Raw genomic sequence first — 16,049 nt, 5'->3', positions numbered from 1 at the left:
AAAAAAAAAAAAAAAAGGGGCGGGGGGATTTCAGCATCTTACTTAGAAAATCTCAGTAGGATAAACCGAAATCAGTGGTTTTATCCTAATAAGAATACAGTTTTTCTCAGTAACTAGACTAGTTTCTTTACTGTAAATCATCATATTCCCTAAGAAGAATACAGCAGTTACTTGCGAGGGTTACAAAAGAAGGATAACTAAAATGAACTAGGCACTATTATGTACAAGGAAATCTAAACATTTTACATGAACTGTTTCATGTTATCCTCATAATAACTTTGTGAGGTAGGTACAGTCAGTTCTGCTCTAATGCTTGTTTTGAAAATGCGCATTTGTTCCAACTCAGTTGGCATATTAGGGAACAATTTGGGCATAACATGAATTTTGTGGTGATTTCTTCTGCAAGAAACACTAGGTGAAGCCATAAAAATGCACCCAGCTAAACAGAGACGTGTAGGAATACACAAAACATACATACTTCAAACAAGTACTTCAGAGGTTAACATCTACAAGTGTTATGTGCCATATTCATGCTCTTTAGGAGGTACAACTTTCCATCCAATTTCAGATTAACCCTCTTTCTACCACTTAGCAAGTATAACCTTTCTTCCATAAGCAAACCTCAAGTGTTTTTAAATATAAAGAGCAGTATCATTGTAGTATTTATTTACCATTTAACACATAAAATTGTACTCTTTTTTTTTTTTTAGGTTCCTTTCTAAAAAATACGTCATCAATATAGTTTTTGAGTGTTGCGACTCTAACTCCACTTTTCTAATAATCCCTATGGTTTTTATTGTGTGATTTTGTATAGCACAATGATTTTAGGAGCATACATGTTACAATATAGCAAAATTGACTATATTATAATAATTCCCATTTTACAGATGAGAAAATGAAATCTTAGATTTGTCCAAAATCATGTAGTAAGTAGCACAACATGGTTTGAATCCAGAGAGTCTATTTACCATATTATGCAACCACTACCACCATCCTTCTCTAGAATTTTTCATCTTCCCAAATACTAACTCTGTACTCATTAAATAATAACTCCCCATCCTGGTTCTTCTTATGTTGAGTAATTTTGGATATACAAGATACATTTGGACATTAAGAATGCTATGTATTTTAGAGACTCTAGACATTATGTTAAACTCTTTGAATGAGTACAGGATTTTCATTTGTTTTAGCAGGTAATTAACTTGGTTGGGGTTCAAGGTACAAACTCTGTCTCTTGGGTACACCTCAAATTTCAGCTTGGTTCTTTAATTCCTAGCTGTGTTTCTCTGAATTCACCCTGCACAAGTGTAGTTCAGACACCAGCCGAAAACTTACGTACAATTACTCCCAGATTTTGAGATTCCCCCACACTGGCTCCGTCCTTTCTACTATTTTTCCTTAAGTTTCCAATGTCTGTAGCTTTCCTGAACTCTCTTCTCCACTCCCTCAAGCCAGAAGGACTTTGCATTTCCTTTTGGAGGTCTAGCCACTGTACACAGTGCCAACTGCAGACTGTCCTCAGGATAAAAGCCATAAAAACAGGGAAAATAACTGTGTGCCATTTCCTTCTTCTAAGTATGAATTCCCCTCCAGATTCTCTTGCTTTTCTTTACTATTCTGTGTCTTCAGAAAGTCATTTGTTTCTTGTATTTTTCTGGAGTTTATAGCTGTTTTCTATGGTAGGGACAGTCTACGATATACTGAAAACAGACTGCTAATTTTTAAATTATTTTTTATATTAGGTCAAAAATATTTTGAGGTAGATAAAGAAGTTTGTTATTTGATTATTCTTCGAACATACAAATAAATGCAATATGCTAAGTCTTACAAAAATCAATTTAGACATTCTCTATAACCCTAAATAATTCAATAAAAATTATAGAAATGTTCACTGTAGGCCACTGGGAATTCAGATCTACAAATAAATATCAAGACTTCACAAAAAATCAGCTCCTCATCACTGTAGCCGACTCTCCCTACCTTACTTTTAAAGATGGCTAAAATAAGTTAGTAGAGAAAACAATTTTTAATATTTCAGTCAAAACAATTATTTCAGTCTGTCTTATATCTAATGGATTACACAATTTTTAAAAATTCTGTCAAGTTGATGGTGCTTAAAACCGTTCTTTAAAACCAATTTTCAGGCCGGGTGCAGTGGCTCATGACTGTAATTCCAGCACTTTGGGACGCCGAGGCAGGAGGATCACTTGAGGTCAGGAGTTCGAGATTAGCCTGGCCAACATGGTGAAACCCCATCTTTACTAAAAAAAAAAAAAAAATTAGCCAGGTGTGGTGGCAGGCAACCATAATCCTAGCTACTCAGGGGGCCGGGAGGCAGAGGTTGCATTGAGTCAAGATCACGCCACTGTATTCCAGCCTGGGTGACCGAGGGAGACTGTCTTCAAAACAAAACAACTAATTTTCAGTTATTAATTATCTCAATCTCTTCTTCTTGAGAAATGAGAAATATTCAAAAACAGAGTTCAACTCTTCAAGACACTATTAATCTATTTTCATATTTAATCACTTAAATACAATGAGCTACATAAAAATTTGTGATTTTAAAAAAATCACTGTGTTTTCACCACTGGGTGGTGAAGCCTATTATAGTTTTCTAGAAGTATCATTCTAAAATATAAAATATCACGTCTGTAATGCCAGCACTTTGGGAAGCTGAGGTGGGCAGATCACTTGAGGTCAAGAGTTTGAGATCAGCCTGGCCAACATGGCAAAACCCGTCTCTACTAAAAATACAGAATTAGCCAGGCATGGTGACACATGCCTGTAATCCCAGCTACTCAGGAGGCTGAGACATGAGAATTGCTTGAACCTGGGAGGCGGAGGTTGCAGTGAGCCAAGATCACGCCACTGAACTCCAGACTGTGTGATAGAGGGAAACTTTCTCAAAAACAAAAACAAAAAAACACTTCAGAAACTGAGCTCCAAAACTGCCATTAATAAAACAGGTCAAGAGAAAAAAAAAAAAAAAAAAACCCTGAGTACAAACTAGTTGTCTTCAAATTCACTGAATAAAAAGACATGAAACACACCCTACAATATCTAAATAAACAGTACTACATTTCATTATTGGTTATTCACAGTTACAAAGAAAAGGGCCAAAGAAAGAAGCTTTACTTAGTTCGATTAAGTCTGGATTGACATTCAATTTTGGTATTACTTTAACAATAATACATAAGCTACATACATTTAGAGTGGCCAAACAAGACAGAAAAAAATCCCAATAGTCTAGGTATTATATAAACCTTCGCCATACCACAGGAATTTAGTGAATACCATGGAGTTCTAGGCTAAAAATCCCTCTATTTTATCAAGAAACATGAAACTCAACAGCAAACACAGGTCTTTCTTTACTCAGTTTTTAGAAAGTATCTCAATGTATGAAGAAATCTACAGACACTTGGAAAGGATTAACTGATTCCTTTTAAAGATGACTTAAAATTTAAAGACAAAATCTAAATCATGGAAATATGCTCCATTATTTGCAATTACCTGGTTACAAATCTTACAGATGAATCAGCAAAAGCTATAATAATATAACTCATATCACGATTAGGGATGAAGATAATCCCAAACCATATAGAAATGAATCTGAGGAATCGACCTGAGGATTCTGAAAGGCAAACATTAGCTTACTAGAAAATAAGTGTGGTCTATGGGGAAGCAGGAAAGGCAGACAAAGAGGGAGACACATATAGAGAGATACACAGCAAATACAAAAAGAGAGAAACAAACAGAGATGGAAGAGAAAGGAGAGAATGACAAACACACTGGACTGTAGTACAGGGGTGGGGCACTGAAGGGATGAAGGATGTCAGAGAGATATCTAGGCAGAGGGAGTTTTGGGGAAGGGGACAAATACAAAGACAGAGAGGGGATGTGGAGGAAAAAAAATCACAAAGGCAAAAGTAAGAGTCAGAGAAAAAGCGAAAATTAGAGAAAAATAGATAGGACACAGAGCATAAATCTTCCCAAGAAGCCTAGCTGCAAATGAGCAAGAATCTTTTTTCAATTATACTAAACAGGTAAGTCCACTCACAGAGAATAGCAATTCAGATATAGGAAAAGTCCCTATTTCGTACATGGAAGCAAAAATGATCCCTCTTATTAACAGCTGCTCAAAAAGTCAATGGACTTAAAAAATGAATATTCTAAATTGCAAATCTGGTAAATTATACTACTATTAAAAGTAGTTTCCCTTTCCTCTGCAGGACCAGGTCCATACTACTTCAAGCATACAAGCCACTCCATGTGTTCAAACTGCAAAATGTCTTAGTCATTTGGACTACTTTAGAAAATACCATAAACTGGGAAGCCTATTAATAATATAATTAATAATAGAAATTTATTTCTCACAGTTCTGGAGGCTGGGAAATTCAAGATCAAGGTACCCACAGTTCGGGTGTCTAGTGAGCACCCATTTTCTAATTCACAGATGGCACCTTCTGGCTGTGTCCTCACATGGCAGAAGCGGCAAGCAAGCTCTCAGGGATCTCTTTAATAAGATCACAAAGTTCATTTATAAGGGCTCCAGCCTCATGACCTAATCACCTCCCAAAGGCCCTACCTCCTAATACCATCACATGGGTGATCAGGTTTCACCACATGAACTTTGGGGGATATAAACTTTCAGACCATTGCACCTGCCATTCTGGACTCACCTTTAAAAAATTTCCCAGAAACACCAAGCTATTTCTTGACTCTGACCCTGTGCTTTCCTCTTTCTGTACAGTAAATCACTCCTTACAAGCCCTTAGTCAAGAGTCTCATCCTTTATAAAATTTTCTCTGACCTCGCATCTACTTCAGACTTTCAGTAATTCCTCTAGAATTCCATTGTATGTCAATACTTCTGCTACAGCATTACCACACACTATTTCCTTTTTTAATGTTTTCTCTCCTACTAGACTAGAATGTCATCTCTTTGCACTAGTATCATCTAACATAGAACGTGAAACAAACAGGCACCTGGGAATTGTTGAATGGTCAGACTAATGAAGGTACAGCCCTCCGCTGTTTGATCAGAGTGAAGAGGAAAGTACGTATTAGATAGGTTGACTAACGTTTGCCTCTCACCTGTTTGGAGTTGGTTAAATACAATTTTGCTCCCAGATTTAATATCTGCAGTTTTACCAGATCATCTTCACTAGTGAAGCTTTTAGCCATCTTCCTCAAAACATCAGGGGCAATTTTAGGAACTCGTTCACAGTTTTCTCCAATTAGCCAAAGAATACTTGCTCTAGCAACAGGAACCTAATATGAGAAGCAGATTACATAGTTAGAAGTAAGTTAATCATACTCTAATATTAACATAGAAAAGGTTTTAACTATTAAAAATGTTTTACAACTATTAATTCATCTAATGTATATCTAGGAATTATTCCTGTATTTATGAATTTTCCTCAGATAAACACATAGGAAATCTCATTAAAATTGATTTTGAAGAGAATATCTTAGAAAATATTCATAGAGCAAAAACCAATGGTCTAGAATCTAGATTCTATCAAAGACGAACAAATTCTGGAAGCAAGTCTGTCTGCCCATACCTATTTGTTTCTCCATGATCTGTTGCTGCTTTTGTGCTACAATGGCAGAAATAGTTACAATGAAGACCATAAGGTCCTCAAAGCCAAAAATATTGAGTGTCTAGCAATTTATAGAAATGGTTTGCTGACCCCTGCTCTAGAGCAGCAGTTCCCAAACCCCAATGCCCATAAAAATCATCCAGGGTTCTTATTAAAAAGACAGGTTCCTGGGATCAGCTCCAAAATAGTATTTCTGTGGTGGGGCCCAGATAGCTATGTTTTAATTTAAAAAGCACCACAGATGATTCCTGAGACAGGTGGTCCACAAAGCCCATTTGAGAACCCATAGATAATACAGAAAAAGAAACAGATCAATTAAGTACTATGATTCCAAATCAAAACTGTTTTTGCTCTTTATGTATTAGCATCTACAACACTGAAAATATATCAAACCGATAAGATCATCAAGGTCTGCTTATAAAATCATAAATCCTGGTTGATTATTTGGTCAACAAAAGAAATAGGGATAAATTTGTCCAATATTTCATTTTGGCATTATATTTTTAAATAAAGTACATTTCAATATAATTTATCTTCTTAAAAGTCACTGCTTTGTGACAAATTGGAAACCTTCCATCAGTACCATTAAGACCAACAATTTAGAGTATGCAAATTAGTTTTATTACTATTTGCTTATTTGTATCCTCCCCTATTCCAAAAGGAATTTGAGAGGGTGTGTAAATTAATTTCAGTGAACATTTTCACCTCACACAGAAAATTTGTTTTTTATAATAAGTGAAAAGGCTGACAGCTATCATTAAAAGATGGCATCAAGAGGAAAGATAACGTTCTTTTTATAAAGTCCTTTTACAATTTTGCAAAGTCCTAATATTTTCTGTAGTTTCATGGTTATACACAGTATGACTGTCAAAGAAAAAAGTGAGAATAAGGACCTTTCCATAGCCAAAATTTTATCACAATATTTACCATTGCAAAATTTTTCAAAACACCCACATTATGAAATTACATAAAAATATTAAGTTACAATATTGAGTCCTTCGCTAGAATCAGAACGAGATGATCAAAAAAGCTTTTAAATAAAAAGGTATATATTTTAAAATAACAGCACATCTTTAAATTATTATTTAGCCTAAGTTGGGTGAGACAGAAGAAATCCATATACTTATGCAATTAAAAAAAGGTCTAAGTGCTATTACAAATCTATTCATACAGTGTGATAAAACTGATGCCCTTACTGTATACTGATTTCTGGAAAGAAAAGAGGTTATTTCTGATGTTCCAAAGGTTACACTGCATTAAGACTTTACTCCCAATCTATTATTTTAAATTGGGCTAAAGAATAGTAATTGAGTGGTACATTAAATTTTCCAGTATAGAGCAATTCAAGTTGCCTGCCATAATGAAAGGTAGTTCTAAATAAGAATATATGTGCAACTTCAGATTTCAGTTATGCTAGATTTATTTTTCTTAAATATTTTATTATATATTGCTAGTATAAAAATCAGAATTCTACGACATATCATAATCTATTACCCCATTTTAAGTAATTTTCTTCTGGTAACGGTCTTTTGCAATTAAAAAGACAATCCCAAAAACAAGTAATGTTTAAAGAGATTGTTTATATTCATGAATATACTAAAATTAAAATAAAAATATTGGAATACTGTAAACCCTCATAATACATATATTTAAAATACAACTCTTTGAAAAAAATAAAAAACAATAAATCATAATGCTCACAATAAAAATCTCAAGGTGGTGGTGAGAATAAGATTTGTAATTTTCTAGAACTAAACTAATAAAAACCCCAACTAAAAAATTTTAAAACTTAGAAAACTTCACCACAAGAAACAATATCAATATAAATATACTTATACCAAACTTTTGGTGATGGCATTTTATTACAAAGCTTAGGAAACTGACAAAGAACATTTTTAAGCAGGTGGATGGGATCAGAATACTAAGATTTTTGGATTCCAGCTTTCCTTTTCTCTTCCCATTAAGCAACAGGACTCTCATTTATACACCATTGATACTATGAATTCACAGCCACTACTTTCAAAGATTTGAAGCAACGGAAAAAAAGGCAAGTAAGAAAATTAGTCACTTTCTAGAGGCTGGGCACAGTGGATCACGCCTATAATCCCGGCACTTTGGGAGGCTGAGGCGGGTGGATCACTTGAGGTCAGGAGTTCGAGACCAGCCTGGCCAAAATGGTGACACCCTGTCTCTACTAAAGATACAAAATTAGCCTGGCATGCACCTGTAATTCCAGCTACTTGGGAGGCTGAGGTATGAGAATCGCTTGAACTCAGGAGGCAGAGGTTGCAGTAAGCTAAGATCGTGCCACTGCACTCCAGCCTGCGTGATGGAGTGAGACTCTGTCTCAAAAAAAGAAAAGTAAATTAGTCACTTTTGGTTCCCCATAGTCTTTTTAACCATAAAATAAATAGGAACATTGAAATAAAACCAAACTAATAATACACACACAGACACAGACACAGACACAGGCACAGACACACACACAGTCATACATATGATATAATACTTTCATTATGAAGCTCTGCTTTTCAATATTCTCAAAGACAAACTGGATTGTAAATGACTTTGCCTGATTCTTTATTCTAAATGCCCTGAGAAAGTGATTAAATGCACTTTTCAAACCTTGTACTAGAAGGCAGTTTCCACGGCCACCGCAACCCATTAATTTGCCTGCAAAAACAAATAATGATTCCTAGCCCACCACAGCAGTTATAGAAAGACATCTAGAAAGATTTTACAGATCACTCTATAAGCAGTTCAATTTAAAAGCTATTGTGTTTCAACACCAGCCCACTGCACAGTGCAACAGTCTAAAGTAAACCCTACAAAAACATCAATTTCATTTATTTAAATTTGTCAAAGGCAAAATCAGTAGACATCTAAGCAAACTGCATACCAACAGCAAATCAGATCTAATACTCTGTATCTGGACTCAATATGCATTAAAGCCTAAGCCTGAATTACAATGGGGTGTCAGAGAAAGAGTGGGTAACTTGTGAAATGGCAGGCATCCTGTGAGGCATCTGGGCAAGGAAGATACAAAGTGCTATTTCAATATCACTCAGTAGTTTTTACAGAAGACATGAAATCTCATCTGTCCCATTAAACATTATGTGAAATCCTGTTAGAGCAATCCACAGGTAGCATTGGTTGTTTTGTGGTTGTCGTTGTTGTTGTTTTTTGAGACAGGGTCTTGCTCTGTCATCCAGGCTGGAGTGTGGTGGTGCAATCATGGCTCACTGCAACCCCAAACTCCTGGGCTCAAGCAATCCTCTCGCCTCAGCCTCCCAAAGTGCTGGGATTACACACATAAGCCACCACGTCCAGTTGAGAGTATGCATTTTATTCTAGAAGCACTCCAAAACCAGTATTTATCATAAACGAAGGAAACTCCAAAGGACAGAATACTCACAATCAGAACATATAAGTTGACTGTATTACAGACATAAATCTATTTGATTTGACCGAATTCAAAATGTAAAATACATTCAAACTTTAGTTTTTATATTTTCAATAACTAAATAACCAATGAAAACAAAGTCCTGAATATGATAAAATCTGTGCTCTCTTTTTAAAACAAATTATATAGCTAATATCTATTGAGCTCTTACCATGTGCCATGCACTGTTTTTGAGAGCTTTACATATTTTCTCGGTCATTCATCACCAAAACTCTGTGAAGTATGCTCTACCATGATCTGCACTAGATACATGAGGAAACTAGGGTAACAAAGGGGTTAAGAAACTTGCCCACATCCCACAGCTGGTTAGTGGTGGAACTAGGATCAGAACTCCAAATCTGAATCCAAAATTCACACTGGATCACTGGGCAGCGACAAAATGAGTGTGGTAAACTAGGAAGAATACTGGCCAGCAAGCTATTGAGACCGGATCTGATCCCACACTGATGGTGTATATCAAGGAGGCAAATAACTTCACCTCATTGGGGTCACATTTACTTATTAATCAGATGAAGGATTATTCCTTCATCCTCTGTTTGTCTGCCACATTGTGCAATGGCTCCTTAGTGCCTCCTGCCATTCCCCAAGAGCCAGATTTTCAGGGCAGATCCAGGCCATTTTCTTGCCTGTTCCCACACCCATGTGTAGTGGGACATTTTCTCACTTCTTTCACCTCTTCTTTTAAGGATAGGTAATGTGGCCAGGTGGGAAGAGGTCTTGCTATCACTTCTGTTCTCTCTCCTTCCAGAGGAAAGATGGACTCAGGATTCTGCCCTAATAAAGTGGCTCAGGCACTGAGGGAAAACATGCTCATTATTGACCCCTTGTCCTTAGACATTGGACAAATTGGCTTTTCCTAAAATTGCAGTGTTTTAGAATGACATTTCTGGGTTTGAGGGTGAAATAGGTAGAGATTCAGGAGGATAGAGGTCTCATTTAAGGCTCTTATTTTAAGGCTCACATTTTAGAATCGCTTGCCTACGTTTAGGAGTTATCAGGTACTTGGTCAGATTAATAAAACGCTGCTTTTATTTCCACATGGCCATTGTTCTTGTATAAATAGCTATCCTGAGTGGAACAGAGAGATTCTGGGGATACAATCATTCTTCTCTCCTGACTTTGAAGTTATGTCTGCTACATCCCTCACCACCTTCTCCTGGGGTAACTTGTGGTTGACCATTTTGAGGGTTCTGCACAACAAATTGTTTTGATTCTTCCTTGCTTGTCCCACTTCAAGCCTTCAGTTTCCTCAGATACGTTAGATGAGCAGTAACAACTAATTATCAGCTTTTCATTCTCCTAAAGTTCAAATGTGTGCTACAGAATTCCATGCAGCTTTAATTATTTTAATTTCTTTTATTATCACATTCCAGATTTGTCTACTGTTGCTGCCTCTCTCTGCTTCATAATAATTAGAAGGGAATTTTTGGTTTTATTTTCTTTCCAAAAGACCAGATTTAACATGTACTTTTCAACTTATACATATTTTTTGTATTCTATTTTACAAAATCAACATTGATCCCTCTTCTTATGTTTTGATTTGTTGTTCTTTTATTTTTTTATCCCTATACTTTACAAATGGTGATCTTTATAACTTTAGCCATGTCCCACACATTTTGAAATACAGCATTTTATTTCCCGGGTTTTAGAAAAAAGTTTGCATTTCTTCTTTAAACACGTTCTTTAATCTGAAAGTACATTTCTTACTTTGCAACTGGTCTGGTACCCTTTTAAATTATTTAAGTCTAATTTCATTGCTTAAGGTCAAAGAATGCAAAATCTTTAAGTTTTCTTTATGCCTAAATACATTCTTGATTTTTTGAAAATATTCAATGGATATACTCCTAAAAGTGGCTATTATCTGTTCAAGAGATATAAGGTTTTAGCTATATTTACTAAATAAGTTTTTGATTACTTACTTAATTTTCTTACTTATATCTGTCTACTAGAAATATCTAATATGAGAGCAATACATTACAGTCACACATTGTAACTATTTTATCAATTTCTCCTCACATTTTGAATAGATTTTTCCTTTACATATTTACTTGGTTGCCATATATTTTGTGCAAATAGGTTTGTGCTTATTACTTTCTTTACAAATAACCCTTTTTTCATTTTATAATATTTCTTTTTATCTTGTTAAATGTTTTTAATTAACTGTGAATCTCACTTTCTTGTTCATATTTGCTTAATATCTCTTTCCTTACCTTCTTATTTTCAACTTTTATCAATTGATTAAGGTGCTTTAATTATAAATGGCCTGTAGCTAGTTTTTTTCATTCCAGTTGGTAAGTCTGTCTTTTGATGAGAAAATTCAGTCAATTCATATTCAAGATGAGAAATATTTGATTTTATTTCTTCCATCTTTATCTTATTTTTTAATATTTATTATTTATTTTACATATGTTTTCTTTCTTCTTATTTTTTCTCTGGCTTCGTAAAACTGCTATTTGTTCCTTTATTTTCCTTTGTTAATACTGAATTCTCACCATATTTTTATATCTATTAATGGTTATCTTCTGAGAAAAACAAAAGCTGAAAAAAATAAGCTTTGCTATATAGAGCTGTAAGACCGTACTTATCTGGTTTATAGTCCAGCAACTGTTGAGAAAGTTGATGCATCAGCCAGGTGCCGTGGCTTATGCTGTAATCCCAGCACTTTGGGAGGCTGAGGTGAGATCACCTGAGGTCAGGAGTTTGCGACCAGCGTGGCCAATAAGGTGAAACCTATCTCTACTAAAAACACAAAAATTATCCAGGCATGGTGGCGCATGCCTGTAGTCTCAACTACTCAGGAGGCTGAGGCAGGAGAATCACTTGAACCTGGGAGGCGGAGGTTGCAGTGAGCTGAGATTGTGCCACTGCACTTCAGCCTGGGTGACAGAGCAAGACTCAATTAAAAAAAAAAAAAACAGGAAAGAGAGAGAATGAGAGAGAGAGAAAGTAAGTTGACATATGGTTCATTAGTTATTGGTCAGACAAGTGTTTCTTCCTGGGGGCTGTATCACTTCTGTAGGAAATAACTAAATATGAGCAGGGGTATTTATAGTTGTTACAACGACTACAGACATGACTGAATTTTGATGCTTGGTGACTAGGAATGCTAGATGTCCATTTCAGTGGCTTTGAGACAAAAAGCTTATCCTCTCATTTCCCATCAAAGTAATGTTAAACATCTGTTCTACACTGGGATAGACATTGATCATGTCACTCTAATTCCCAAGTTGTCAATGATTTGAGGGAAGCAAAAGGAAATAATAAAAAAAACCTTGGCTAGGTCACTGAGTAGGTATGTGAACTGAATACAGAAAAGGAACAGGTGACCCTATAGACTAATACAATTAAATATTTGTCAAATAAAAATAAAGTGAAATTTTTAAACAGATAGATTATAAATGGAAATGAGATACAGCATAATGCACTGGTTAAGAAAGCAGACCTGCTGCTCTGTGACCTTGGGCAAGTTACACAACCTCTTTGTGCCTCAGTTTTCTCAAATATAAAATAGGAATATTAAGAGAACTTTCCTTGAAGTGTTGTTATTAAAAAATTAATAATTTGTCTCTTCAAGGTAATTAGAATAGTGCCTGGCAAATGATATGCTCTACAGAAGTTATTTTAAATAAGTAAAATATAAAAGAGGCAATAAGAAAGCTTACAAAATTAAAACCTTACTATAGTCTGTCTTCTTCAAAAACAGTGACTATTGCCTTAATAACAGCTTACACTGAGCACTGTTCTAAGTGCTTCACATGCATTGACTCATTCTTTCCACCCAACAGAGCTCTAAGGTTGTCAGTACTATGATCCCCATTGTACAGATGAGAAAACTGGAGCATAGAGAAGTCAAGCAACTTGCTTAAGTTCATGAAGCTAGTAAAAGGTACAGACTAACTGTGAATCCAAGTCTTCTGGTTTTCAAATTACTCTCTTAACCCTTACATCTCTCATAAATAATCTCTATGAGAAGTCTTGGCTTTGTTCACTAGAATCAACAATAAGAACAGATATGAATACAAAGTAACTCTCTGCTGAGAGATGGAGTGAGGGCTCAGATGCTAAATGACTCCTGTAAGCCTTATTTTTATTTTTATTTTTTTCAGCTTTAAGATAAATGTGTAACTGCCCTGCAAGATTTACTAACACTCCAAGGGAAAGACAATTTTGCAACCAGAGATTTTTAAAATTGGTCTTGACTGGTAGGCTCTAAATCTTGTGATCCATTACCTTTGACTACACAAAAATCATCCCTCTGAAGAGACTGAGAATACAGATTAACCCACCTTCAAAGAAGGAAATAATATACTCATCTCTAAACTACAATTGCATTTATTATAGACATCAGTTGGCAAAACATTAACCAGCACTCAAGGAAAAGGCATAGTAAAAGGCAAACACAATGGTGAAGAAACAGCTGAAGAGTTTGAAGAAAAACCAGAAGAGAAAAATCACAGAAGCCATGAGGAGAGACTATTTCAAAAAGGAAAAAGTAGTTAGTGTAGTACAATGCTAAGAAAAGATCAAGGAAGATATGGACAGAAAAGTATCTATTGGATTTAGAAAGAAGGAGATAGCAACCTTGGAAAAGGCATAGTGAATGAAGTGCTGGAGAATCAAAATCCAACTGTGATGGGCAGGGAGTTTGACGTAAATGAATAAAACTTGTTGCAGATAGTTCTTTCAAAAACTTTGGTTTTAAAGGGAAGAAGGGCATGAAGTAAGATAGAATGACAAACACTTAATGCAGCACTACTGTGTGCCAGTCAGTGTTCTAAGGGCATTACTGTATTAACTAAGCTAATACCTATAATAATACTATATTGTAGGTCCCTTTATGATCATCATTTGACACATGAGGAAAGTGAGGCATAAAGACTTTAACATGAGGACACAGCTGGTAAGTGAGGGAGTTGAAACTCATATTTATTATTTTTTTAACATAATTTCAGACTTACAAGAAGAGTAAAAAAAATTCTGCATACCCTGCACCTAGACTCCCCAAATGTTAACATTTTACTACATTTGTGTTAGCTATCTCTCTAGGTAAACATATATTTTTATTTTATTATTTATTTATTTATTTGAGACAGAGTCTCGCTCTATCGCCCAGACTGGAGTGCAGTGGCGCAATCTCAGTTCACTGTAGCCTCCACCTCCCGGGTTCCAGCAATTCTCCTGCCTCAGCCTCCTGAGTAGCTGGGATTATAGGCACACACTACTACGCCCAGCTAATTTTTGTATTTTTAGTAGAAACGAGGTTTCACCACGTTGGCTAGGCTGGTCTCAAACTCCTGACCTCAGGTGATCCACCCACCTTGGCCTCCCAAAGTGTTAGGATTACAGGCGTGAGCCACCATGCCTGGTCACATTTTGTTTTCTTAACCAAAAAAGGTAAGTTGTAGGCATGCTCTTATACCCCAAAATACCTCCAAATATAAGATAATATCATCTGCAGACAAGGATAATTTGACTTCTTCCTTTCCATTTGGATGCCTTTATATCTTTCTCTTGTCTGAATGTTCGAGGTAGGGCTTCCAGTACTGTGTTGAATAACAGCAGACATCCCTGTTGTGTTCCAGAGCTTGGATGAAAGGCTAAGATTTTCCCCATTCAGTATGATACTAACTGTGGGTCTGTCACATACGGCTTTTACTATATTGAGGTATGTTCCTTCTATCCCCAGTTTGTTGAGGTTTTTTATCAGGAAAGGATGTTTAATTTTATCAAATGCTATTTCAGCATCAATTGAAATGATCGTATTTTTTCTGTCCTTCATTCTTTGATATGATAAATCACACTGATTGATTTATGAATGTTGAACCATCCTGGTAACCCTGGGATAAATCTCACTTGGTCATGACGAATGATCTTTTAAATGTTTTGTTGAATTCAGTTTGCTAGTATTTTGTTGAGGACTTTTGCATTGATATTCAACAGATGTTGGCCTGTACTTTCGCCTGCCTGCCTGCCTGCCTGCTTGCCTCCCTGCCTCCCTTCCTCTCTCCCTCCTTCCCTCCCTCTTTCTCTCTCTCTCTCTTTCTTTCTTCTTTCAATGTGTCCTTGTCTGGTTTAGGTATCAGGGTAACAATGACCTTGTAGAATGAATTTGGAAGTATTCCTTCGTCTTCTATTTTTTGGAATAGTTTAAGTAGACTTTACTATTAGTTCTTCTTTAAATGGTAGAATTCAGCAATGAAGCCATTGGATCCCGAGCTTTTCTTCACTGGAAGAACTTTTATTATGGTTTCAATCTTGTTACTGGTTTTTGGTCTGTTCAGATACTGGATTTCTTCATACGTCAATCTTTGGAGGTTGTATGTGTCTAGGAAGTTTTCCATTTCCTCTAGATTATCCAACTTACTGGCATACAGTTGCTTATAGTATCCACTGTTGATCCTTTGAATTTCTACAGTATCAGTTATAATATCTCCTTTTTCATCTCCGATTTTATTTCTGCTCTGATTTTTATTATTTCTTCTACTAGTTTTGGGTTTGGTTTGCTCTAGGATTTCTAGTTAAGGTACGTCATTAAGAGAGGCAGTCCCAAGATAGCCAAATAGGAACAGATCCAGGCTACGGCTCCCAGTGTGAGCGACACAGAAGACGGGTGATTTCTACATGTCCAACTGAGGTACCGGGTTCATCTCACTGGGGCATGTTGGACAGTTGGTGCAGGATAGTGAGTGCAGGAGAGTGGGTGCAGCCCACCAAGCAAAGAGAGAACGCCACAAAGATATTCCTCAAGAAGAGCAACTCAAAGACACATAATTGTCAGATTCACCGAGGTTGAAATGAAGGAAAAAATGTTAAGGAGAGCCAGAGAGAAAAGTCGGGATACCCACAAAGGTAAGCCCATCAGACTAACAGCAGATCTCTCGGCAGAAACTCTATAAGCCAGAAGAGAGTGGGGGGCCAATATTCAACATTCTTAAAGCAAAGAATTTTCAACCCAGAATTTCATATCCAGCCAAACTAAGTTTC

The 16,049-nt window shown here is 36.0% G+C and overlaps 1 protein-coding gene across 1 annotated transcript in view; it reads right to left on the bottom strand.

The window, feature by feature from the left end:
- The window catches only part of AP3B1 (adaptor-related protein complex 3, beta 1 subunit), a 328,165-nt gene that overhangs the window by 132,609 nt on the left and 179,507 nt on the right, over positions 1–16,049 (bottom strand). The window contains 1 exon segment of the mRNA XM_011996198.1: positions 5,094–5,270. Within this exon segment, the coding sequence (XP_011851588.1) occupies positions 5,094–5,270 (177 nt within the window).

This window comes from Mandrillus leucophaeus, unplaced genomic scaffold (genome assembly GCF_000951045.1).
Source record: "Mandrillus leucophaeus isolate KB7577 unplaced genomic scaffold, Mleu.le_1.0 Scaffold114, whole genome shotgun sequence".
In the NCBI taxonomy this organism is placed as follows: Eukaryota; Metazoa; Chordata; class Mammalia; order Primates; family Cercopithecidae; genus Mandrillus; species Mandrillus leucophaeus.
This window is presented reverse-complemented; position numbering and strand designations above follow the sequence as displayed.